The sequence below is a fragment of the Lycium ferocissimum genome, chromosome 7 (assembly GCF_029784015.1).
Source record: "Lycium ferocissimum isolate CSIRO_LF1 chromosome 7, AGI_CSIRO_Lferr_CH_V1, whole genome shotgun sequence".
Lineage (NCBI taxonomy): Eukaryota > Viridiplantae > Streptophyta > Magnoliopsida > Solanales > Solanaceae > Lycium > Lycium ferocissimum.
The window spans coordinates 35126915-35154227 of NC_081348.1; the positions used below are offsets into that span (position 1 = coordinate 35126915).

Sequence of the window (27313 nt, forward strand, 5' to 3'; positions counted from 1 at the left end):
CATATTAACAAAATCAAGCAATATAAAAAAAAAAAGTGAATCCCATATTAAAAAACAAAAAATGTCAAAAAAAAAAAAAAACCCATGTTTCGTCGTCCATCGTCCATTAAAAAAAAAAGTGTGGGCCCCATACTAAACACCAACCAATATTAAAAAAAAAAAAAAAAAAAAAAAGTGAAACCCACCATCTCCAACTCACGGAAAAAAAAAAGTGGACCCCATATTAACAAAATCAAGCAATATAAAAAAAAAAAGTGAATCCCATATTAAAAAAACAAACAATGTCAAAAAAAAAGTGCATCCCATATTAAAAAATTAAACAATATTCATGTAATTTCCAAAGTATCTCATTAAATCAATAATGATGGATTCATTGTCACATTGCGTATCAACCCATTAGTGAAGAATGAAATTATTGTAGACAGAAAAAAATATGGACCCCATATTATTGTTTTTCTTCAAAAGGTTAAGTAGCCAAAACTAAATAATTTTATTTCTTTTGTTATATTAAATTGGATGTAATACAGATATTAACTTCAGATTGTATTTGCTTTATTCCGCCTACGTTATTTATTTGTTATGTTTACTAAAAGAAATATACTTAAAATACTTATATTTTAAAATAACATAGAATTTAATTACTTTTTCATTTTTTTCATTACTCTAATAAATGTGAAAAAAGATTAATGTCATAAAAGAAAAAATAATATTAAATGGAGATCAAAAAATTAATAAGATAAATTAGTGAAATTCTAATTCTAATTGACGTTTCCTTAAAAAAACCGTGCAAAAGATAACGTGACAAGTAAAATGAGCTAAACCAAAAATATTTACCAAAAATTAAAAAATAGTAGTTCTTCATTTAAATAGAAAATCAAATTTCTACTTTGTTTCATTTTAAACATGTAAAATTAATATAATAATTTGAATTAGAATTATCCAAATCAAAATTTGATAAAAAATCATAAGTATTGCTTAGGCCCAATCTACATACATTAACAATAGAATATTTTACACATTTAAATTAATCGAATTAAAATTCAAAGTATCAACCGATCTTAAATATTCTTAATGTTTTATCTCAAAGAGAAAAATAGTTTCTTTTAAATAAGTCTTCTTTTAAAAAGTATTAATAATTTTTTGCCAACTTTATATTCGTAGCAAACACTAATATAATAAAGTTTTGGATCTGAAACAAAACTACAATGTTATATTAATCTTGTTTTGAATATAATATATATATTTTACTTTACTACTATATAGAAGAAGCGGGTTTATAAGCAAGATCGTCGTCCGTCCTTTGGTCCCACTTTTTTATTTAAGGGCAAAAAAATCCTTTGTGGTCCCACCCACTTTTTTATTTAAGGGCAAAAAAAATGACATTTTATACTTTATATTACCAACTCTTCTAAAAAGTAGATAGAAATACTTTATTATATTTCTATTTTTCTACTATATAGAAGACGTCGGTTTTACCATGCTTAAGTGGACCCCATACTAAAACACCAAGCAAAAAAAAAAAAGGAAAAAAAGTGGACCCCACCCTCTCCAAACTCATGAAAAAAAAGTGGACCCCATATTAAAAAAACAAGCAATGTCAAAAAAAAAAAAATGTGCACCCCATATATTAAAAAATCAAACAATATTTATGTAATTCCCAAAGTATCCCCATCAAGTCAATAATAGTGGATTCATTACCACATGCGTATCAACCCATTAGTGGAAGCAAATGAAATTATTGCACAGCAAAAAACATGGACCCCATATTATTTTTTTTTTTTTCAAAAGGTTAAGTCGCCAAATATATATAATTTCCTTTCTTTTCTTATATTAGCAGATCTAATCTAGATATTTAATTCTTTGTATTTGCTATTCCGCCATGTCATTTATTTGTTATGTTTACTAAAATAAATATACTTAAAATATTTATATTTTAAAATAAGATAGAATTTAGTTACTTTTTCATTTTTATTCTTACTCTAATAAATGTGAAAAGACATTAATATCAAATGGAGATCAAATAATGAATAAGGTAAATTAGTCAAATTATACAAGTCTTCTCTTTTAAAAATTATTAATAAATTTTTACCGACTTTGTATTCATAGCAAACGCGAATATAATAAAGTTTTAGATACGGAGCACAAACTATAATGTTATATTAATCGTGTTTTGAACATAGTGTGTGTATATATATATATATTATCACTATCTAAACACAACTACATACATATAGATACACTATAATCTAAAGTGTTGGGCCCGTGCGCACCACGGGCATAGGCCATCTAGTAAAAAGAAAGAAGGGAACTTTCTCAATTTTCTCTGTCTTACTTTTTTTTTTTTTTTTTTAAAGTTTTGAAATAAATAAGAATTGTACAAACTAATTTTAATGATAACGCGTGTCACATTTTTCACAACGCATGTTGGAAGAAAAATCCGTCGCTATCAATAAATATCAAGTGTAAACCAACAAAGAGAAGGGATGACATGACAAAAATAGGGCCAAAATTAAAATAGTAACAAATGTTTTCTATTTTCATCACTCCTTAATAAATCAAAACAGAGAAGGCAACTTTCTAATTTTCCTTTCCTTTTTATTTCATTCTAGTATACATATATATATTAGACGTACAAAGAAAAATCGTGTTTAAAATTCTATCGCCCATATGCACATAAAGAGACCAATTAGTTTTTAAAAAATTCTTTATATGTTAAAAAAGTAAATTATTATAATTACACCTATATGGATTACACAATACTCAAGTATCTTTTTAACACGGAAAACTCTTAGGTGACGAATAAGAAAAAAGTATAACACGAGGTGTTAATAATAGAACACCTTAATAATTAAAGTCTAATCTATATGTATTTGTAGATTAAAAATAGCTTTTAAAATATTTTTCCTATTTTAGATATTAAAAGGAGGGAAAAGGTGCAAATATATTCCTCAACTTTGTGACTTGAGCAGATATACCCCTCATAAAAAAGTGGTGCATATATACCCCTGTCGTTACAGAAATGGTGCAAATATACTATTTTCGCTGACAGAATTTTAAGAAAATAAAATTATTTATCTTGTTTTTAATTAAAAAAATACCACGTGGCTTTGAAAAAATAAGTACCTATTTTTTTTAGTAAGCTTATTTTTTTAAGACACATGGTAATTTTTTTTTTGTGGGTCGGGTTTGGTTCATTTAAAAAATGTGTAGACTAATTTTTTTTTTAAGCCAAGAAGATATTTTTTTAAAGGAGCGAGACAACCCACTAGTAAAAAAAAAATTACACTGTGGCTTTAAAAAGATAAGTCTACTAAAAGGAAATGGGTACACTTATCTTTTTAAAAGTCACGTGACACTTAATTAATTAAAAGATAAGCTAAATGATTTTAAAAAAAAAAATTGGCAGCAAAAAGGGTATTTGCACCATTTGTGTAAGGCATGTGTATATTTGCACCATTTGTATAATGACAGGGGTATATACGAACCATTTTTTTAACGAAGGGTATATCAACTCTATAAATTGAGGTTTTCTTGAACTGTGGGAAGCGCGGATAAATTCACTAGTAATGAGATAAAACTCTTAACTATTTTGTGCTTGTTATATACAAGGGAACATTTTAAGTATACCTTCCAATATAAAGGACCATTTTGGAAATTTGATTCAGATAGTTTATTAGAAATAAATGTTGTATTAGAAGAGAGCAAAACTCCTCCATTTTTGTGAATATGGAGTATTGCTGGTGTTCGACGTATACCGTGGATCATATCAAATTTGGACTCTAGAAGATAAGCGACAATTTCAGATTATTCCTCACATAGCTCAACACATCTAATTTTCTATTAGTGAAAATATGTGCTTTTGGTCCCTCTATGTAGGAGAAATATTATAACACAAACACATGGATAACTAAATAATGAAACGGTTGATAATTCTAAAAATTTGCGAATTCGTAAGCAAAAGGGATAAATAATGCATATTTCAAGTAGTTGGAGGTTAAACTTACTAGTAAAATATCATGAGGACTAAAATTAAAATTTACCAATAACTAAGGGACTAAAATTGCTAATTAACTCTAAAACATATAATAACAACAACAGAAGTAAATGAGTTAATTAGTTATATTAAGGGAGAAAACGTGGTTAGTGATATTACGTTACGTTGGAGACGAGTGGAGTAATCTTTTCATCATGTAAAATATAGTGTCTAAAATGTCTTTGTAGTGAGCCCCTCCTTTCCTTTGGGCAGAATACATCGACACTTCTTTAAACCGCTAGTAATTTCATCTGGACACTTGAATTACTTTCTGTTTCAACTAGGCATCTAAACACATGATAAAGTTTTTCATATTAGACACTTCGGTCTTGAATTTTAAGCGGTTAAGCTATCTACAAAACGGTAAATATCCTCGCAATTTTTTTTCTAAAATTTGAGTCAAAAGTGTCTAATAGAACAGTTTATCGAGTGTATTCAATTTTAGCAACTCGTAATTCAAGTATCTAAATAAAATTTTCGAATAAGTCTAACCAACCATCTATATATTTTGTTATTGTTTTTTCCTCTTCCTTCGTCTTTTTCAAGGCCGAGTAATTGTATGACGTGTTTGTTTAAACTTTCAAGTTAGGACGTCACCAAATTAAACCTGTTACATTATCTTTTTGTGTACATCGTTTTACAGTCAATTTTATCAAATAAAAAAATAAAATGATGTATGACCTCTCAAACAAGAATTTCAAAGATAGCAACAAACAAAGGAACAAGAAAGACAAAATATCAACAAAGTAATGCTTGGATTCTTGGACAGTTGGGAGTAAGCTGGAATTTTCCACGGCAAGGAAAAAATTACATAGGTGTGAAAAAATCGAATTCAACCTTACCTCTAGATGAAAGTAACCAGTCTAATAACTTGTTTAACCAAACTTTCGGATTTCACTTGTTTTAAAAAGTGTCATTTGTCTAAGTTTTACAATTTCTGTTTACTCAATTTAAAAAACTCTTTTACACTATAAAAATAATAATTTATGCTTGACCAAAGATCCTAAAGTGTTTATGGAGAAAAATTATATGTTTTAGCTTCTAAAGATTCATTTTTGCTGCTATTCAAAAATATTTATTTTTCCCCTAAAACGTTGGAAACATCAACGCTCTAATTTTTTTAAAATTAAAAAACACACTTTTAACTTTTCAAAGCTTAGCGAAATAAACTATAACTACCTGATCATATTTCTCCAAGAAAACATTCAATTTTACAAAAAAAGTTTTGTAAATTTGTTATCTGATAAATGTTTTTTTATTTTTCAAAATAATAATAAATTCAAGAAATTTCTCCAAAACTTTATTTTGATTTAAAAAAAGAAAAGAAAAAGGAAATGCTTGGTGACCACACTTTCTGGTCTTTCAAACTTACACGTAGAAAACGGAGTACTAATATTTGCTTCCTTTTTTTCTTTTTTTGGAGTGGTATTGTTTCCTTTAATATCTCTAATTCTGATCTCCTAATATTTTTCTTCCTCTACACGCTTCAATCGACAGAAAGAAAGCGAGAAGTGTTTCTCTTTCTCAAGAACTCTTTATACACACACTCATTAATTAAATCTCTTAATTGTTACTATAAAGGTTTTTTTAATTCTTTATCTGAGAATTTCCTCATATACACTTTGACACATACAAGAAAAAAAAAAAACCTCCCAGGGACTGAATTAGGTTCTATAATGATGGTATTCTGATTACAGTTTTCTTTATCGGGTTTCATCCAAAATTTTTGGGTAATTGACTTTTCTTTACTCGGTTATTGTTCTGATTTGTGGGTAATTTTTCGGATTTTTGGAGGACCAAAGTTTTATTTTTTTGGACTATGTTCTTGTGAATGGTGTCCTATATTGGTCTCTTTTGTTGGTTTTGAAATCTAGGGTTTGACTATTCTTTATTAGAATTCTTATGAATGATATGAGGAGATTTTATAGCCTATTTTAGTTGAGGAAGGAAGCATTACAGAGGCTTCTTGTTGATGGTATTTGATAAGGTGAAAAGGCATTGTTATGGTTGAATAAAGTGATTTGCTGTATATAGTGCACATAATGAATAACCCCTAGTTGCAGTGAGCTTAGAATTGTCTGAATTTTTTAATTTCATGGGTGGTCTCTTTTTGAATCATAGGGTTCTGAACATTTTTAATTTGACCCCTATAGACTGATTTTGTTTCTAAAGCCAATTCATTGAGAAACATGGGAAGGACAAAGGGTTAGTTGAGACAAACAAATCTACTTATAGGATGATGATTTTGTTTTTAAAGCAAATTTTGTGAGCAACTGTGGCGAACGGCAGGTTAATATGACTTGGTTCAGTTTTTGTGCCTTTTTGGTTCAAGAGAGAAATTGGTTTGCTTGGAGGCATGGCAACTAAATTAGGTTGACACGTGTGAGGGTTGATATTAGGAGTTACACTGAAGAAAAGTGTGGGTTTTTTCCCCCTTTTGTTCTTTGTTTGGATAATGTTCATTAGTAGTGTTATGGAAAGCAGTGAGCCTACATTAGCCCCTCAATGGTTGAGGAGCAGTAAACATGTGACAAGCTTTGTTACTGCATCGTCCCCGTTACATTCAGGTTACTTTCATGCTTTAATACTTTCCATACTTTTTTCTGAAACATGCATTTTCATTTCACTTGAACTATTTCCTTTTTTGTGTTCTCATTATAGATGATCCTGCTCCATCAAAACTTGCAAATAATAGATCACTGTCGATGAATACGAACGATAGAGAGTTGAGGCATCCTGCTGCATCCGATCGAGCCATCTCATCAGGTAACCGATGGAGCTCCAACGGTAGTATTTCCCCTAACTTGCGATCTTACAATAGTTTTAGAAGCCATCGTCATAGGGACATGGATAAAGATATTAACAAGTACTGCAAGAAATCAACTTTAGGAAATCATAGGTCAAGGGACCTTCCTGATACTTCGAGGAAACATCGCTGGGACCTATTTGAGGATGAGGGGTTTAGACAGTCACAGTCGATGATTTCTGGTAGAGTTAGTGAGAAATGGCCTAGGAATTTCAGCGATGGCCCGCTTGCTTCAGTTAGTGGTGTGGACAAAGCAATTGACAGTGGCATCCAAACCCTAGTAACTGAAGAACGACAAGTATCACCTAGGGTTGGAAGAGTCCGATCTCCTGGTTTGGGTACCATGACTCACGGTTTACCAACGGGCACATCTGGCTCTACTGGCAATAAGTCGGCATCGGCTCTGGCAGATATTACGGCAGTGGCTGGTAACAATAACTCTGGCCTATCTACTGTGAAACAAGTTGCTTCTTCTGGACCTCCTTCTCCGATTTCTAGCAATTCAATTGGCAGGGGTCTTAATATGGCTGAAACAGTCGCCAAGGGTCCTCCTTGTGCTCAGACTACTTCCCGGGTTGGTTTCTCTTTTTGTTTATATGATGTGGCTTACATTAGAAAGTTTATATGCTCATTCTTCGTGTTTAACATAACAGTTATCCCATGCAAATCAACGACTTGAAGAGCTTGCTGTGAAGCAATCTAGGCAATTGATACCACTGAAACCATTGGTCACTAAGGCTTCGGTAAGGGTTTCTGCAACCATCATCTTTTGGATAGCTTAGATGTCAAATTGCTTATTTACTTTCTGTTTTTCTTCTTCTAGATGTTTAATTACTAGATACATGAAAGTTATTCCGAAAGTTTTACTATGAAGCGCAATTAATTGACAGAATGATTTGCCCTTCTGTGGTACTAACATCTTTATCATAAGTTTTGATTGGAACCTTTAACTCGTGTAGTTTCCCCTCTCTCGCATGATGAATTATACAAATGCATTTATTATGCATAGCTAGATAACATGGTCTACGTGTATCTAGTCTAATGACAATTAGTGTCAGATACCAATATGAATAGCATAGACAGTGTAACAATGACAATCAGAGAGATTAAATGGCGTGATGTTCCGAGAAACAGAGTTATTCACCTTATCATGCTTCTTTGTCCATTTATGATACCTTGTGCTTAGCATGGAATTCATGGATATCGTTTCTAAAACTGAATTATTTGCTATTCAAAATCACACAATTCTGTTTGAGTGAGGAAACTAGCTCATGAATTAGGAACTTAGTAAATTGTGCAAGTTAATGGGTAAACGGATGTGAATTATTTCACGCGTGTTTATAACCTGTTAGTTCATTCCACCTCGCCTCCCTGTTTTTTGTTTTTTCGGGATTGTTCGGAAATACTTTTAGCCGTCACATAATTAAGATTGTTCACTTCAAGATAGCATATCTCATTTTATTGGCTTGTCTATTCATCTTCTCATTCAATGAGAAAGTAAGACGGAAGTTGGATATACTATTAGGCATTAGCTCCTTCTTAGCTCTTACTGACCTTGCATTCTCTTCCTCTCTAGCCAGCACCTTTTGACCATTAAAATGTGTATTTTTGTTTTTCCACATAGTTGATGCTTGAAATAGTTCATCAAAGTGTATTATCTTAATTCTTATCAAAAGAAAAAAAGTTCATCAAAGCGTGTAAGAAAAAATTCTCACTTACAGAAAGAAGATTTTTTTTTCTTGCCTTCATGTCGTTCTTCTTGAACATTTAAGTGGAAGAAAAAACAATCTAGTAACCTTTTTTTTTTTTTTTTTTTTTTTTTTTTTTTGTAACGTTAGAAACTGAGAAAATTGTCTGTACCTTTATTTCAGTTATAAATGAACCATTTTTCAAGAATTTCCTAACACAATTCATTTATGGATTTTAACTCTGTTGTAGATTCATCATTTATTTCATAACTGGGAGAATTAGTGAATTGGCTCTTGGTTTTAATCCCCCATCTAGTAACTTTGGCTTGTGGATTTTGATTCTTTGTGTGTTCAAGCATTTGAGCTCAACTGTTAAAAGCTATTTTACAGATTGTGATTTTAATTCATAACTTGGAGAACTGGTTCTTAATTTTAATCCTTGACCTAATAACTGTGGCTCGTGGGTTTGATTCTCTGTCTCATGCTTTTGAGCTCAATTATTAAAAACTATATTTAGGGTTGTATAATTTTCCTTGGTTCTATATCTCGAGGAAATTATAGTTTATTTATTTTTATTCCAATTGATGAAATAGAAAATTAATTTGGACTTGCTGTGAAAAAAAAAAAAATGAAATTTGGAGACTTGGTATTTTTAAACCCTGAAATTCACAGACCATACCGAGTTCAACCAACAACCAGGTCTAGTGGTGCTGCATCATTTTCTATTCAGTGTATACCTGTCTTTCCTTATTTCTTCCTTTTTGTTATCTTTTCCCCAGGCAACTCTCATTGGGGTGGGTTGGGGATTATTGATTTACATTCTAACAACAGCTCTGGTGCACATAAAAGTAAGTAGTCATAGCCAGGCGAGATGCAAAAGAAGGTGTTTGTCTTTTAGCAAAATGTTTCTTTAGTTGTTAGGTCGAGTTGTGATTTGTGAGTGAGCCCTTGACATATCACCATTTGCTGTTCCAACTTTTCAAAACCTTAGTAGCTCTTATCATTTTCTTGTTGTGCTTAAAAACTGTATGGGAAGATCATCCGACTCAGAAGTATTGTGGGATTCAAGGATGAAATTGGAAGGGAGGGGGTGGGGAGAAGACGGAAAGTCAAGAGCATTATGGTAAGACTTGTTGTGACTAAGCATTTTTTCAACGGATGATAGATCATAGCAGACTTGCCAACTATTATCCTGCGTCCTGACTGATTGTTCATGTATCACAAGATATTATGGATGAGCTGTGTTCCGTTTTCGTATTGCTTGTACATGTTACAAGTGAGACTTCCTGTCTTGGTTAAACTTGTAACCGGGTTTGCTTATGTGACATAGACATGACCAATTCTCACTAACTCGGGAAAGCCAAGCCTTTTCTCCTACCAATACTGATCTTTTCTCTTTCCTCCAAATGGTAAGTCCTGATTTTCTAGGTGGTTCTTTAAGGGCTGCCATTTGCCAGAGCCTTCAACATTTGTTTGCCTTTATCCAAAAAAAAAAAAAAGAAAAAAAATATAGAGAAAGGGGCTGCCATTTGCCAAAAGCACATAAAATGAGTTGTTGTCCAATTTTTATTGCCTCTTAACTGAAATAACAAAAAGTAGAAAGAGACTATAACCAAAAAGCGAATGTTTACAAAGTCACAGGGATGACTTGTTCAATTGTCACCATTTCAAAGGCAGACAGATGGGATGGCTGGATCCCCTCTCAATGTTAGCCTTTCCAGCAATAGGGACTGAAGGAGGTTTGATATCTCTCTTCATAAAACAGAGGCTTTATATCACTTTTATCTTCCTGCAAACCATACTAAACTACTGGAAGTATATATCTGTACTATTTGTGGTATCTTTGGACGTGGTTAAGAAGTGCTCTTATTATGCACAAATGCCTAGTTTCCTAGGTTGCAAAATACATTACCTCCCAAAAAGAGGGTTCAAATTTGTCTCAGTGCAGCCCTTGCTGGTGGTTTGTATTTGGGAAGGTGTCATGTAATATGATGCGAGAAGTGTCATCCATTTATACTTTGGTAAATGTGGATCCTCTTCAGTTTTTCAGTGGAAGAATTCTTATTTTCTTTGTTCATGACTTGAAGAATACTTATCTGGGATCAAACGTTTTTTCTACTCATCCACTATTGCTTCTTTCATGTGTCTGAAATTATTCAACATTAGTGAGTTTTCTGTTTGGCAAATCTATATTGGTGTATGATTTAAAAAATGTTAAATTACTGTCTAGTCTAGTAATTTTCCAAGAACCGAAGAGCAAAAATTCAGGATTGCATCTTTTGTTGAAATAATCATTTTTATTGGTGTTACTTTGAATTATATGCATAATCTAATTGCATGGAAACCATCCATGTATGCGTTCCTATACAGACAGGTGCCATACTTATGGCAACATATTGCATGCCTTTCTGAAGGCATTGGAGTGAAACTTATCAGTGAAGACTAGGTTAGCGTTATAGGAAATTATGGAAAGAAGTAATTAGTGAAAGACGGAAAAAAGTCATAATCTGGTTGCCTATTTTAGAGGATGCATAAAGCTTGATGGGGTTTTGGTAGAATACTTAATGAAGCTGCAGGAGTCAAAACTAGAGACTGCAATTCATCTAATATATTGATCAAGTCAAATCATTTCAGCACAATTTTGTTTACACTAGCTTTTCTCCCCATAGACTCCATTAATCATATTTTAGACATGAATTATTATCTTGATAAGATACATTCCTGCAATCTTTGATCTCAGGTGCCAAATCCTTCTGATAAACCGAGAACCAAGGTTGAGCTGCAGCAGCAAACTGTCTCATCGTCTCATCCTGTCAGTCACGGTCTCTCAAGCAAGCTTCACGTCTTTAAGCCAACAAGAGAGAGGAATGGTGTGAACAGTAGCTTGAGCCCAAATACACACACAAAAGGGCCAAATGCCCTTCTTGCCGTTCCTCCATCTGCTTCTACACAGAGTCCAGCAAGTAATGCTGCTTCCTCTACCTCTGAACGCAAGCCTGTTGGGAAAATGGTGGAAAAGAAGCTATCATCCCAAGCTCGGAGTCGGAATGATTTCTTCAATCTTATGAGAAGGAAATCTATTGGAAGCAGTTCAGCTGTCAATGGTGAAGGATGTGCTGTATCACCATCATCTTTATTTAAGTCTGGTGTTTCAGAAGTTTTGACTGCAGATGCTGTCCCTCAGGATCAAGATGCCTCACTATCTGATGAGAGCCCAAGGGTTGAGCAATCAGCTGATATCTTGGGTGAAAATACATGCCACAGTGACTCTTCTGATGGGAAGAATAGTACTGACAAGAGCTTGTCGAAGTCTGATGCAATCTTCTGTTCAGAAGAGGAAGAGGCTGCATTTTTGCGTTCTCTGGGGTGGGAGGAAAATGATGATGAGGGCGGCCTTACAGAGGAGGAGATCAGTGCCTTCTACAGAGATGTTACAAAGGTTTGTTCTTTCAAGTTGACAAAACCATATTTCTAATACACTGAACAGTTGAAATATTGTCTGAAGATGCTGTGATTGTTTATATGGACTTAATTTTTATTGTATTATTATTATTATTAACATTTCTGTTGTAAGAGGTGTAGACTTTGTGGAATCGCCATTTAGATGTTAAAATATATAAGTTCTTGACTTCAAAATATTTCATGGCACTAAACGGTCCTTTTTTTCTTTTTTTTTCTTTTTCTGTGTGCGCAGTACATCAATTCAAAGCTGTCATTTAAGGCTATGCAAGGCGTCCAGTCAAGGTTTCTGTTGCCTCTCCACTCTGGAATTGGAGATGTTGGTGGCATTTCTTCTTGATATAGCTCAACCTGAATGATATACCAAAATGGTTATTGAATTTTGTTAGTACTTTATTAGAACTGGGAAACTTTTCTGATCTTGTCTTGCTCGTTCGATTAGATTTTGTGGGAAGCAATGAGAATAGAGAGGGTTTGGCAGTGCTTAATGTGCTTTTCCAGTTATAGATTTTCTACCTTCTAGAGATCATGGTAAAAGATTGTGCCTTCGATAGGAGGTTTGGAAAAGAATTTCTTAACAATGATCCTATTAGTTAGTGTTAAAATGTTAGTTGCTTTAACTATACAAAAGAAAATTATTGCTAGAAAGCACCTTTGTGTCAAACAACTTTGTCTGGAAAAGAATTCTAATGTGCATGCAGCATGTTGAATATGTTAGGATTTGTTATTGCAGAGATCATCTTTATAGAATTTTTAATATGGTTCTTTAAACAGGAGGTTGGTAGAAACAATTGGTTTGCCCCCTATGCCTCTTTGATACTTCTATTTTTTTTTTTTTTCCTGTTTAAAAAGTATTCTTCTTTAGCAGCAGACAATGAATAAAGACGAGGAAAAAATTGTTCTTCTTTACACTGAATGTCTTGTCAACTGCGGTTGCCACATTTTGGGAGAACCAGCTAACTCTGGGTTTGAGTGGCATTTTACCCCTGATCACAACTCTCTCAAAATGAAATCTTGACTTAGACGTGGTACATATATTTAAATTTGATAGTTTAGATATTTTTTCAGACCTATTGCTAGGGAAAATGAACATTGTCTGGTCTTAATCTGTTTCGAATTTGATGGTGTGTCTGACATGACATATTCGTTTAACTAATACTCCCAGTCTAATTCAAGTATCAAAATTAACGTTCCAGATGCGTTGATGCTTCAACCCCAACTTATCATATTTACGACTTGAAATAAACTAGTAAAAACCAACATTTCTACAAATATATATAATATATATGCTGTTGATTTTATAACTATGTATCCAATTCCTACAAGCAACTAACTTTTGACTATTTATGGAATTAGTAATTCTTTGTTAACTTTGTTTCCACGCAAATGAAATTCAACACAAGCCGGGCGTTCAGTATATTAGATTTCTAGAGTCTTGAAAATTAACAGCCGGAATTAGTACCTCCAATTGCTCAATTATATTGCTACTTACTAGATAATAGGGATTAGTGTCAAGATGTGTACATTTTGGACCACCACTTGCCCATCTTCTTTATAGTCTACAAGAAGGTTTTGATTTATTTTATTTTATGGCTTTCTGAAAAGATATTATATATATCATCCGTGTCAAATTATTTGTGGTGATTTTTTTTTTTGCACACCCACTAAGAAAACATTAATTAAGAGTGATTTTTAACTATTTTACCCTTTATTGGGTATTTGAACAATTATAACATCACCCACAATTGAGATGTTTGTAGTTTTTAAGAACAATAACTACTAAGGGTTAAATAAGGAAAAACAATTACTTTTGTTTTGAACTTCTAAAACGACAAACAATTTGAGACAATTATTTTTAGAAATTGCGACAGATGATTTGAGACGGAGGGAGTACCTTTTTCCAATATATTATATAATTTTATGGTTTAATTACAGAGTTAACTAAGGAGGATGACAAATTCAATTGTACAGTAATGATCAAGAGGTCCAAGTTAATAAATTCTTGGACCTCTGGATCATTATATTGTGGCTAACTTAGTGGTGCAAAAGTTGAAATATAAAAGGCGACGAGAACTCGAGAAGGTCAAGCTAGAGGAAATTTAAAAACCAAAGTCGGGACAACTATTTTATTAATTGGACTTAAATTATTTTAATTGTCACTTTCTCCAAGATTGGATTGGTCCTCGATCCAATCAATTTTCTACTAATTTTTCCCATTCATTTTATATACAAAGTAAATAAAGATTAGTTTACGTCAAAGTATATATACTAAAAATCAAATTGGAATCATGTTCATTCTGATTGTCGTCACAGTGACTACTACATTACCGAGAAAATAGGAAGATCAAGTCATTTGGACATATACAGGGCGATTGACTGAGAAGTTGACTTAATTTTTTGTATTGTTAAAAATAAAAAGTAAATAACTTTGGTGAGAAGAAAGGCTACTAGGATATATTTTGTACTGTAATTATGAGATAAGATTACTAGAAATATTCAAATTATGCGCCGACGCATGTTGGGTCTTCAAAGACATTTTTATTTTAAAAACAAATAAAGAGGCTTTTAATTAATAGAGAATGAAGATTATTTTGACAAAGCCAAGTTGACGAAGATTATCATAAGATTCAAAGGGAATTATTTCCATCCTAAATAGAGAAGCATAATTTCCTTTCTCTCGCTCTCTCCCTCTCTTTAAAGTAACGATATAAACTTAATCTCATCTAAAGATGTAAACAAATACTCAGTTCAATAGATGCTCCTACCAGTTTATGACCTTTTCTTCTCTTTTTATACAGAGATGAGAGATGTGATCCAATCTGTATAATCAATCAAATTAATATATATACCATTTAAAGCTAAATAGCTAAGGCAATAAGATATATACTCGATGATTCAATTTTTGGCTCGTCTATATTATTCACAATTGGTGTTCCTCCTTAATTAATTAGGAACAGTATGTCACAGACTGAAAGGTTAGAAACGATTACTTATTTCACGATGGTTTACTAGTCATACTATTTCGTGAAGGAACAAAACAAAAGTAATCACCCAAAAAAAAAAAAAAAGAAAAAAAAAAAAAGGATTTACAAAGCCAAAATAACTATTAAAAAAAGCAAATGAAACGTATGTAACTATGTATATTAAAAGTTAAATTCAACAGAGAAAGCAATCTTAAATTTTGATCGAAGTCTAGCTATTTGCCTCTCCTTCTTATCGTATTTCATCGACTGCTGTATATAATGTAAGTATGTAACAGATATGAGCTCAAATCTTTTCGAAAACTTGTTATATTTTAAAAAATATGTGAGTTAGTTAAGTAGTAATTAATATTGCACATATACAGTTAAGAGGCTCAAAAATCAAAGTGGATCAAAATATACTGCTAATTAGGAAACTACAATAGGGGTTGGTTGGAACACTCGGATATGGTAAAAAAATATTGCCCGTAAACATCGCCAGATAAATAGATACATGAACATGAATTAATTTGATTTATAAACTATTATTGTATTTGCTTGAGATTTTTGGTTTGTAGAGTAGACATGTGGGTTCAATCTATGAACGTGTGTGGATTGATCGGATTCCAAAAGGAAAAAAAAAAAAGAAAAAAAAAGAAGACTGTGTGATAATTTTTCTTTTCTACAGTACTTCGTTAGCTTAGAGCTTAGTGAGAAATAGTAAGAATTAATATTTATTATCATTACAGGAGCTACGTCAGAATCTGCTGCGGCGACGCTTGCTCTTCCTCAAAGACCACGCCTACATAAAAAGTCCATGTCCCCCCCCCCCAAAAAAAAAAAAATACTTTCCTTTAGTTATAAAATAAAGTTTACAAAGAAAGTAAAGTAAAACATAAACAGAGATAGATTGATATATTATTCAAATTGAACAGATATATAAATGAATTAAATTGATTTTATTTATAGAAGAAAAGAAATTGTTGCGAATGCTTTTCAGTAAACGGTTGTAAATCTTTTAGAAGCTGCCTGCTTGATTGTAAACTCGAAAACTACTGCAAGACTTTTCAGGAAGTTGCCTAATTGAGCTATTTGCAAGTTGCCTGCTTGATTGCAAAATTCTTTAGAAAGCTATGTATTTAAATGGACATCTACAACACAATGTATTTATAAGACTTATATCATTTTTCTTTTTTCGAGGAGGTCGAGTTGCGCTCAAATAATAGGTACTCCCATCATCCTTCTTTATGTGACACTTTTATTTTTCAACATTCAAACTATATAAACTGTGATTTTAAAATATATTTATTTATCATATTACATGAAAAGAATTGTAAGAGTAGTACTTTTTGTATTATTTTCGAGTATCTTAATTTTAATTTGAAATAATGAATTGAACTAATTCAATTAAGCTTTACAAATTAGTCAACTTGACTCTTGAGAAACAAAATGTATTACATAAACTAGGACTCAATGAGTAATATACACACACATGGGCATAATCAATTCTTTTCTCGTAAATAATTTTCATCAGTAGAGTGAAGTACAAGATATATATACTCGTACCTATATCTCTAGCAGAAAAATTAAGGGTCAGTCTTTTAAAATTAACAAGCTGCTGGGATATATATCCTCCGTCCTATTTAAACTGTCTTCAGTTTTTTTCACGCCCACTTAAAAAAGTTATAAATACAAGATAGAGTTTAGTAAGAGTATTTATTAGATGTTTTTGACATTTGAGCAATATTAAAAAAAAAAAATCTATTTCTTTAATGTTAGAGGTATAGTTGAAGATTGCCAACTTTAGTCTTGAATTCGTAAGTGACAATTATATGTTTCGAAATAATTTTTTTAGCTAAACCGATAGTTTAAACGAGATGTAAGGAGTATATTTTAGCGACACTTTCTTCTAACCGCCGGTCGCTAAGTGCTTGTTTTTCGTAAAATAGTGTAATTATGTTATTGAATTGGTCTAAAAAAGTTATATAAAGAGTTTAATTCAAAAGCTATAGGGGCAGAAAGTGGGCTGTTTTTGCATATTTGGTGATACCAAAAAAATTGTTCTCCGATACGCTATTCGAATTGTTGGGATCTCTTCTCAAAAAATCGAATATTACATATGTTTCTCATGCTTTGACTGAAGTAAACCAAGTAAAAAACTATAATCATATAATCGCAAATCTTTGGCTAAATTATGTGTCCAATACCTATAAATAACTACTCCTAATTAATTTGACTATTATGGCACTGAATATTGTTTTTTCAATAAGAAATTCAACACAATTCGGTCTGTCCGTATATAGATTAATTAAATTTCCCAATGTCGTAAAAATTAGCAGCCGAAAATAGCGACCATAGTTTTCCTAGTGAAATTAAAGTTGCATTTGTCCTCGTGCTCAATTATGCTATGCTAAATAATAGGGACTAGCCAGTATAAATAAATATGTGCACATATTTGTCCACCTTTTACCCAAGGCACTCCCATTTGCGGCTGAATGCGTCTTTCTGATAGAGATCTAAACATGGTTTTCTTTTTATTTATTTTATATGGTTTAATTATATTCGGAGAGGTTCTTTTTTTGAAGAATTTTTTAACAAATGTAACGAAGGATGTGAGATTCAAGTCATTATTATAATACTTAAGATGGCATTGGATTTGAATTCGGACATAATAATGCTATTTTTTTTTTTATAATCATCAAGTATCGGTAAAAACTTACTCACACCAGGTGTTTACACCAAATCAAAACATGCATGCCCTATTAATCTAGATTTATGCCGCATAAGCAATAATCGAGCCAGGATTTTCAAAAGGAATTCAAAATAGAAAAATGTAATTAAACACCTGAAGAAGCTAAGGTAATTCAAAGTATAATATATATACATTAAAAAAATTGACCTATTTACGTCATATAATTTTTCGATGAGTAGGTGTCAATTGACCCCCCTTTAACAAAAGTAGCCCCAATACTGTCCGTAAGGCTCATTAAAGAGGAAAGAACTCCCTAAGAGATTTCTCTATCTTAGGACTCAAACCCGAGACCTTTAATTAAGGAGTGAGGTATCTAATTCATCCCCGCATATGGGCATGGGTGGTATAACAATACTATTTGAATCATGGTGTTTTTACCACCAAACCTTCCTGTACATGAAAGGGTTTAATTAAAGGAGTTCAGTAACAAAGAATGTCAGGTCAACTATTAGTCTACTGGACTAAAATTTTCTATATTGTCACTGTTTCCAAGAGCCGATTGGTCCTCGATCCCATTGATTATATAAGTACTCATCTATCCAATATTTAACCAAGCAAGGCATTTGTCCAAGCATTCAAACACTATTCCAAAAGCCATGCATGTACAAGTGTCTCAAACCCTCGTACACTTCAAGCATTATTCTAACTGTTGTGTAACATATAGTTATCTTTCCCGCTCACCAAGTTTTTTCAAAATCATGCATTGGCTTCATATTGTCATTTAGCCTAGTTATTATTCTTTGTCAAACTATATGTAAACAAGAAATGATATACACTATATGTATATATGATATATATGTTTATGAGAGAAATGAAAATTAGAATCCTGTTCATTCTGGTTAGCGTCACCGTGACTAATTAACTTTAGTTAGAAACAGGGGAGATCAAGTCATTTCGAATAATATCGTATGGGGTTTAGAGATGGCTAAAGGTTCATTCCATATAATAATTTTCGAGAAAAAATTATTGCTTTTGGGAAATGGCTACTAGATAATTATATTTTGTCACATTAGATTAAGGTAATTTGTTAGGGCGACACAATCTCAACACTCAGTCTTATAGCATGTTTGGCCAAGCTTATTTTCCCCCCAAAAGTACTTATTTTTTCAATAAGTACTTATTTGAAAAAAAGTGAGGTGTTTAGCATGTTTGGGAAAAAATAAGTCTTTTTAGTAGCGAGTTTTTTTTTAGAAGCTAAAAAAAAATAGCTTTTGTCCAAAATTTTTTGAAAAGATTTAAAAAATATATAAAAACACTTTTTAAAAATTGGCTAAACATTAATTCTTGCTCAAAAGTGTTTTTTAAATTAATTGTCAAACACAACTTTTAATATAAAAGTACTTTTAAAAAAAGTACTTTATAAATTAAATAAGCTGATTTTAGAAGCTAGGCCAAACAGGCTATTAGTCTCAGGAAAGGAAGGGGGGGGGGGGGGGGTGTGGCGTGTGGACGTATACATGGGAAAAGTAATTGGATGTTAGTATGTTGAATTGGTATTTAGGAATAAACAAATGCATATTATGTTTTCATTGACGTTTGGATAAAAGGAAGGGAAAAAAAACTCAATGTTCTATGGTAATGCCAATAGCTATGTACTTCATCTCTTTGTTGGAACGCTGCACCGAACATATTATTATAACTAGAATTAGAACCAACTCGAATGTGAATCTTGACATATTGATGATTTTTTGCGGTAGATATTTTTTCAGAAATTTGGCCGAGTTATTGTGAATTAGCTAGGTTCCTAATAAATAAATAATTAATATTTTTTCTTTTTCTCTTTATATTTTTTCCTTTTTTGTGACAAAGTAAAAATTGTAAGGAAATATCTTCTTATAATGTTTTAAGGATAGAGTTGTACCAGCCTCCCCACGGGGGGAGGGGGTGGGGGAAGTAGGTAAAAGAGGGAACAATTACAGAACTTTCAGTCATTGAATCTATGAATTATTGAATTTTGTGAATCAATTCAACTTTAAAATAAATGAGTAAAAGGAAAGGTAATTTGACACGTGTTTATTTAATGACAATATTCGCTATTAATTATGTAAGGCTTAAATTTTTCATATAGCTTAGAGGCTCATAAATCAAACTATCAAAGTGGATTTTGAATTTATTACTTATACGGAAGCTTCATATAGGGTTGGTTAAATTAAGGGGTGGGTTTGAAACCCATGGATCAAGAAAGAGAACGAGAAACGGAGTACTAAACTATCAGACCTTGGTCAAGAGGGCAAGAGAATAAGACAAAGTTCTGTTTTATACACATATATTTATAATGATAAAGCTCTATATATGCATTGATGGTCTCGGAAATACTTACACAACTAGATCACTTATTAGTTAATTTTATGTAATAAATGAGTACTAATTTATAGAAACCTTTATTATTACAACAAGTAACAACATATTCGTTATACTCCCAAGTCCCACCAGGTGGAGATTAAAATTCACTAATAGTATAATATTCCTATTTTACATTGTCAATATATACAATTCAGATCTTATAAAGAACACTATTTAGGGGGTTTAATTCATGCAAGTTGTGTAGTGATTTGATCTCCAACCACTTGTTTTATTAGTTTAGCAGTATACGTCTTTTGTTTGTTTAAAGAAGCAACGTGCAATAGAATTTGCTGCGGCGACGCTTGCTCTTCCTCTAAGTCCCCGCCTACATAAATAAAAAAAAATTAAAAAAAAATCATACCCAAAAAGGTTCCTTTTTTTTTTTTCATTAGGGGCAGAAGGCAGAATTGGGCTAAAATAATATTACTCCTTAAATTTTTGATGAAATGGTACTGTCTGCGATGTTTTTATTTGCAGTTTAAAATTAACACTTTTTATTTACAGTTTAAAATTAACACATCGATAAAGAAAGTCATTTGATAATATTACACGTTAGAGGTGTTTCATTTTAATAAGTACTCTTATCTTTTCTGTGAGTGACTAATTAATTATTATGAATTAGTTTTGTTTAACTAAAGTGAAAAATAAAAAGGATAGAAGGAAACAGAATACGTACAATTCCTACATTTGAACACTTGGAGCGTATTAAATACAGTCACGCGACACATCGATCGCAAACTTAGTGTAGTCGATTACTATGAACTCTCTATATTCACCGTTCGTTGGACCAAAATCATTTCTTTGTACAATAATATTGTAATTAATATATTAAGTACATCCATACATATGCCTCATTCCAGAACATATATATAACCTTTTTGTTTTCCATACGGTATTCAATATAATAATTGGGAAAATGATCAATCCAATCCGCATTCACTTCGCAGTTACCCATTTAAGGAAGTTAAGTCTTTCTAACAATATTTTCTCCATACTCAAAAAAACCCGCCACTTCTGCTAAGAATGAAGGAATCTTATCCATCTCACCACAACCCTTGTTGATTGCCTGAACATGTATATACACATAGGAATATATTCTTTTGGTTATCCACATAAAAACATCAATTAACGAAATATAACATAGATCTAGGAGGGAAGAGGATAAAAAGAACCATATTGCGTGTGAAAGTGAAACAAAAAAACTACAAAGACTTGAGGGAATTTTTTTCAATTTATTATTGAATTACATAAAATTAATGCCATGCTAAATTGACTGAAAAGGATTCCATCACCATTGACTAACTTTTCCTTAATAGAGGCAAGAAATGACAATATAATAGTGCTTCATTAATCGTTTATCCATAATAAGATAATGAAATGGTCGACAACAAGCGTGGGATGTTACTTGCTAATATGGAGAAAAACACTTTCTAATTAATGACTAAATACTTGATTCAACTAATAATTACTTATTTAAATGAACAATATAATGTAGTTTTTAATTTATATAGGGTTGGACGAGACCAGATTCCTTTCTCATGTCAACTGGCCACCTTTTTTTGTTGCTTAATTAAAAAAGAGACTGGCTAATTCATGAGACTTGTTTTATTAATTGTCCCTTGAAATGGAGACTGTAGATGAGATGCGTTGGAGCTGCTGGAATGAATTTCTTTTTCTCCATTTTATTCGCTCGAGAAACAAAAAATTATAAATTACCTTAACTTGCGGCATTACAGATCCCAATCCTAAAATTAGTTCAACTCTTTTGTTTTTCGTCCTTTCTTAAGCATGTCTTTGACAAAGGTCTTTTTAACCATGCTGTTTTGCCGATTTACATTTGACAGCTTAAAGAAACTTGTCCCCTATGACTATGCCACCATTGTTATTATTATTTTCCTTTTAAAGAAAAAAATTTAATGGTTAATCAAGACTCTTAAAAGTAAGTGTTGGTCATCCAATTAAAACTTGAAATTTTGAGATTGAATTATTTCCTTGGATCTTGAATTTTATGCTAGCTCTTTAATTTGTGCCTTGGTGTGAGCAATTTTTTCCTATGATCTAGTCCTAGACTATAAGATTATTTAGTTTTCTATTTTTTCTCCTTTATAATCTTCATTGATATCAGAACAGACTTTTTGAATGATTTCAAACGGTCGTATATAACAACTTTAATTTGAGAAAACTTTAAGATCAAATTGTCATTGAATACATGAACTATTATTTTTTGAGACTAAACGAAAGGTTACTTTGAATTTCTAACTACTATTGTTTATGCATCATCAAATTCCCGTCCCTCAACCCACTCGCCAAGTTAAATCTGAGTTGAACAAGACCAAAATGAAAACTTCTTATTCAAACACAAGTGGCGTGAAGAAAAAAAGAATGCATCGTACGGTAGTTTAAGAAGCACTTGGGTGATGGCATCATAAAGGTAGTATAAGAAACATCTGAATCCCATATATAAAATCATAGAAGTAAAAACGGAATATTTTGTTGGCAGTTAATATATGGGTGATGGCTAAGAGAAATAAATTAAAATAAAATGATAGAGAGAGAAAAGAGAGGTCTTCGAGTTGACAATTTCAAGATCTGATCCCAATGCCAAGGGCCCAACTCCCAAGGCTCGTCCTCTCCTTAATAGGATTTCGTACAGGGCTCACATTCCTTAAGAAGATGATGTCTGTGCTAACTTTTTCTAAAGTATTTTTATTAGTCGAATAACTTATATGTATACATCAAACTAAATACAAGATATATTTGAATCACTTAACTGTGATTAGATGATATGTATTCCGATTTGTTGCTATCTTCAAGTTCCTATTATGACTACGTCAAGTTGGCAATGGAATAGAAATTTTACGTTGAAAATTAAGTGCTTTAAGCATGCTACTATTTAGTAGTATTTACATAGAGTCGCAAGTCTAATTTATATAGTGGGATACCTAATAATATACAGGCTATCGAAGGTTTAATAAAATACTAGGGGAAACGATTGAGGGTGTTCAAGTACTTAACAAATATTGTGTAATATATTTTTTTTCTTTCCCAATTTATGTGGTGGTGTTCAGATTTGAGAATCAAACGATTGTTTTACCGTAATTTTTTCATATGTCTTTTACATGTGGTAAATATTAATTATTGTGAGTTATATATTTTTTACTTAGTATCAAATATGTAAATTTTATTTCAAAAGATATTTTATGCTGAATCTACGATCAAAATTAAAAGATTTGACTCTCGAAATCCAAACTTTTACAAGTTAATTGGGATAGAGGAAGAGGAAGTAACAAAAAGGATGCTCAAGAATGCCAGACTACTGCCAGTTCCTAATACTTTATTAGTTCTTACAATTCTTTTTTATTGCTATTCCATTAGCTTGTATTAATGGGTTTATTAATTAAAGTCAAACTTAGATGCGTCCTTAGATGTCCAATTATAATATTATACTAACTTCTTTTGAGATTAGAGAATTGACTTTGGTGCCTCAAAAGCAGCACGCAAATTAGAGAATTATAAGAAAGCAAATAAAGAGAGATAACCAAAGTTTTATTTCTTGTTTCCTCTCTTCCTTAATTATGGGAAACAACAAATCAGAAAGTGATAATGAGATGGAAATTGATCTCAGCTTGAAGCTTGATGCTGGAGAAGAAGAAAATGAAGAAAACCAAATTGGAGAATCATCACAAGTGAACGAGAAGACACAAGGAAAAGACCAAGAATTACCAAAAGTTGATCCATCATCAGCTGGAAGCTCAAAAACTGAAGAGGTACATATTTTTTTTTACTAATTACTTGCAAATCTTTAAATTTCTTTGTAAGCACTTAATTCTGCAAGAAGAACATTTTTTCCCACATGAAGTAGTAGCTCAAAGGTATTGAATTATGTGATCATATCGTTTAAAAGTTTTATGAAGTTGTTAATTAGAGAGCATGCACGTTTGTTCACCGACTTATGTTTTGTGTCAGTTATCGATGTTGGAAATGGAGATGAACAGGATGAAAGAGGAGAACAAGGTATTAAGGAAGGCAGTGGAGCAAACAATGAAAGATTACTATGACTTACAAGCAAAATTCGAAATTATTCATCAAAATAATCCCAAGGTACAACAATTTTCATCAATCATGTCATAGTTTGATCTTGTCTAAATTATAATTATCTTTTTCTTTCTAAATTAGGATCACAGAGATTTTCTTTCATTGAGTGGAAATGATGATGCAAGTGAAGGATTAACAAGGGGTCCAAAAACATTGGGTATTGTTAATAGAACTTCATCACCAATATCTCAAGAAGATGATACTATGGATGGTGAATTAGGGTTATCTTTGACTTTGGTAAGTAGTAACAGCACTACAGCAAGCAAATTAGTAGAAATAGAAGAAGATCAAAGAAAGGAGAAAAAAGAAGATCATCCTAGAATTACTCATCAAATACAAAATAAACCACATGGAGGTTTAACAAGCCATGTGACTACTGCTTCTCCTCCAAACAGGAAATCTAGGGTTTCAGTCAGAGCAAGATGTGAATCAGCTACAGTAAGTTCAATACTAACATAAATTTTCTGAGTTTTCTTTAAATGAAAAAAATAATTAAACGAGGAAATTCGTTTATCAGATGAATGATGGCTGTCAATGGAGGAAATATGGTCAAAAAATTGCTAAAGGAAGTCCGAATTGTCCCAGAGCTTACTACCGCTGCACGGTGGCGCCGGGTTGTCCGGTGAGAAAGCAGGTAAGGACATAAATTTACTATCAGCCTGAATTAATCTGTTGCAGCATAATTGCTTGTCTTACTTTTCAGGTTATTAATTCCACTCATTATACGAGTAGACAGTTAAGTTATCTGTAGGTATCTCTTAATTAAGTGATATGATCTTCTAAAAAAGAGAATTAGACCGTCAATGTATACAAGTTAAACTCGTTTTTATCTTGAGAGTTATAGTGCAAGTGGAAGTTTTACTATGCTTTATTTCTAATTAGAATTTGTTAAATCTTTTTTAATTAGGTACAAAGATGTTTGGAAGACATGTCAATATTGATCACAACATATGAAGGAACACATAATCATCCACTTCCAGTGGGTGCAACAGCAATGGCATCAACAGCATCAGCAGCAGCTTCCTTCATGTTAGTGGATTCAAGTATTAGCCCTCTTCTTAATTCCAATTCCAACTTAAACCAAGCACTTAATTTCCCTAGTTACCATAATAATACTCCTTATTATCACCATATTCCAAGCTCTTCTTCTTCTTCGCCTTATAACTTTTCCAATTTTAGAAACAACATCCTTAATTCTAGTGATCACAATTCACAAGGGAACATAGTTCTTGATCTCACCAAGAATATTTCTAATAACCATCAATTTCCCTTTGCAAGTTCTTCTTCAAACTCTCATGAAATGGGCCATCCTAATTGGATGCCTAAATTACCGAACAATAATTATGAAGGAAACAACCTTTTTGCTGGTCCTAAGTTACAGGGTGATCATCATTACCAACACAATAGTAATAATAATAATAATAATCCTATGTTGGCTCATGAAAATATGAGTGCCATTGCTTCTGATCCTAAGTTTAGGGTTGCTGTCGCCGCTGCTATTTCTTCACTCATTAATAAAGACCAAACCCATTCATCTGGTCATGGAGAGAGCAATGGTGGCTCTATTAGGAACACAGATTCTTGATACATATACAAGGTGGAATGACACTAGGTACGCAAGTCTCGGCAGAAATGACATTCAAGATTTAAATTTGATGAATTATATACCTTGAGGGTGCTTAGCATCTAACTCATTGTAATTTTAAAATTATGATTCAGATATTATATTTGTTAAAATTTTAGTACCTTTTCTTACATACAAATTATATGTTTCCATGTCAAAAATACTGGATTCAATTGAACCCATATTGCACGAAGGTTGCATCTGCATCTGATCTTAGGAGAGTAATACTGGAATGTGTAGAAGTAGTCAATGTGTTTGCATTGTACATTTTCTTCAAAAAAGAAAGACTTACTAGGTTAATTTTTTTGTATTTAATTGTCAGGTAATTAAGTTTGTCCAAGTCCAATGAAATTCATTGTGGACTTTCCTTTTTTAATCAATAGTATCATTTTACTTTTTTTTTTTTTTTTTTGGGGGGGGGGGGGTGGGTGGGTGTGGGGGTTTCCATGTGAAGCCTTGACTGATGCTAAACTCAAGGAGTTGGATCTTTAAAAGGTTTGTTTAGCACTTGTTTTAGTGTAATACAAGACATATTTAACTAATCGTCCAACAAAATTAAGTCACTAAATTGTCATGCATTTAAAATTAGTATATAAATGTAATCTGGTTGAAAAGATATTAATGTAATATATCTTCAATACTTCTTTCTTTTGAAAAAGGTGATTTTGACTCTTACAATATGCTGTACATAATAAGAGCATTTCATATGAAATTAACTTGAATATATATAAACAAGTATTTCATATCAAGTTACCAACAAAAAAAAGGTACCAAGGTCATGGTAATTAGCTATATATTTTTCATAATTAAACTATATATATAATAAGTAATTGAAGGTTATTGATCAGTTATGTAATGCTAATTTAATGTAGTAGAAACTCAAAAATGTCAAACAATCAAGTTAGACTTTCTTATTATACTTCGACTTAATTACATTTCTCGTTCAATTAGTCTAGTTCGGAGGAAAAGGGAAAAAATATAAACAAAAGACTGCTCTAATACCTAAATTAGTTGGTGATTTAATTTCCATCTAAACACCTTTGATGGGCTATACCACAAATTAATTAAATGCTAATCACTAGGAAATCTCAATGCTAGCCGTAGAATTGGAAAAAAACACAGTTGAACAATATGTGTTATTTTTTTCTTATATATTGACCTCTTGAATTTATCAACTATAGCCTAACTTTTTAAAAATAGACTTGGGATGATTTATAGGGCATGGTCCAACTTATAGGATAACATCATATATAGCTAGATGTTCTTTATTTATTTGGATTCTAGGAACTTTAAGTTTCTCACTTGCGATAATATACTAGTCTTATTTTTTAATTAAAGATGATCACCTTAATTACCTTTCTTTATTAAAGTTCTGTTCTCTATTACATTAGACAAGTAACCTTTAAATCAAGAGGCCGAAGACGGAGTTAATTAATTGACTGATCCTTGTGTTGTTTCCATTAGAATTTTGGAAATGGTTCGATCAATTCAATTGCAATTTACTCATAGGAAATGAAAACACTGGACTAGGACATCTAATCCTTGACTTAAGG

The 27313-nt window shown here is 31.9% G+C and overlaps 2 protein-coding genes across 2 annotated transcripts; both read left to right on the top strand.

Moving 5' to 3' along the window:
• The first annotated feature begins 5461 nt into the window (after positions 1 to 5461).
• LOC132064627 (uncharacterized) lies at positions 5462 to 12720 on the top strand. Its single transcript, XM_059457673.1, has 5 exons — positions 5462 to 6600; positions 6695 to 7413; positions 7493 to 7582; positions 11268 to 11966; positions 12222 to 12720. The coding sequence occupies exons 1-5, from the start codon at positions 6489 to 6491 to the stop codon at positions 12324 to 12326; spliced, it is 1725 nt and encodes a 574-aa protein (XP_059313656.1). The 5' UTR covers positions 5462 to 6488; the 3' UTR covers positions 12327 to 12720.
• A 10781-nt stretch (positions 12721 to 23501) lies between these two features.
• On the top strand, positions 23502 to 26060 carry LOC132062758 (probable WRKY transcription factor 9). Its single transcript, XM_059455261.1, has 5 exons — positions 23502 to 23808; positions 24008 to 24142; positions 24218 to 24574; positions 24654 to 24770; positions 25044 to 26060. The coding sequence occupies exons 1-5, from the start codon at positions 23617 to 23619 to the stop codon at positions 25719 to 25721; spliced, it is 1479 nt and encodes a 492-aa protein (XP_059311244.1). The 5' UTR covers positions 23502 to 23616; the 3' UTR covers positions 25722 to 26060.
• The last annotated feature ends 1253 nt before the right edge of the window (positions 26061 to 27313 follow it).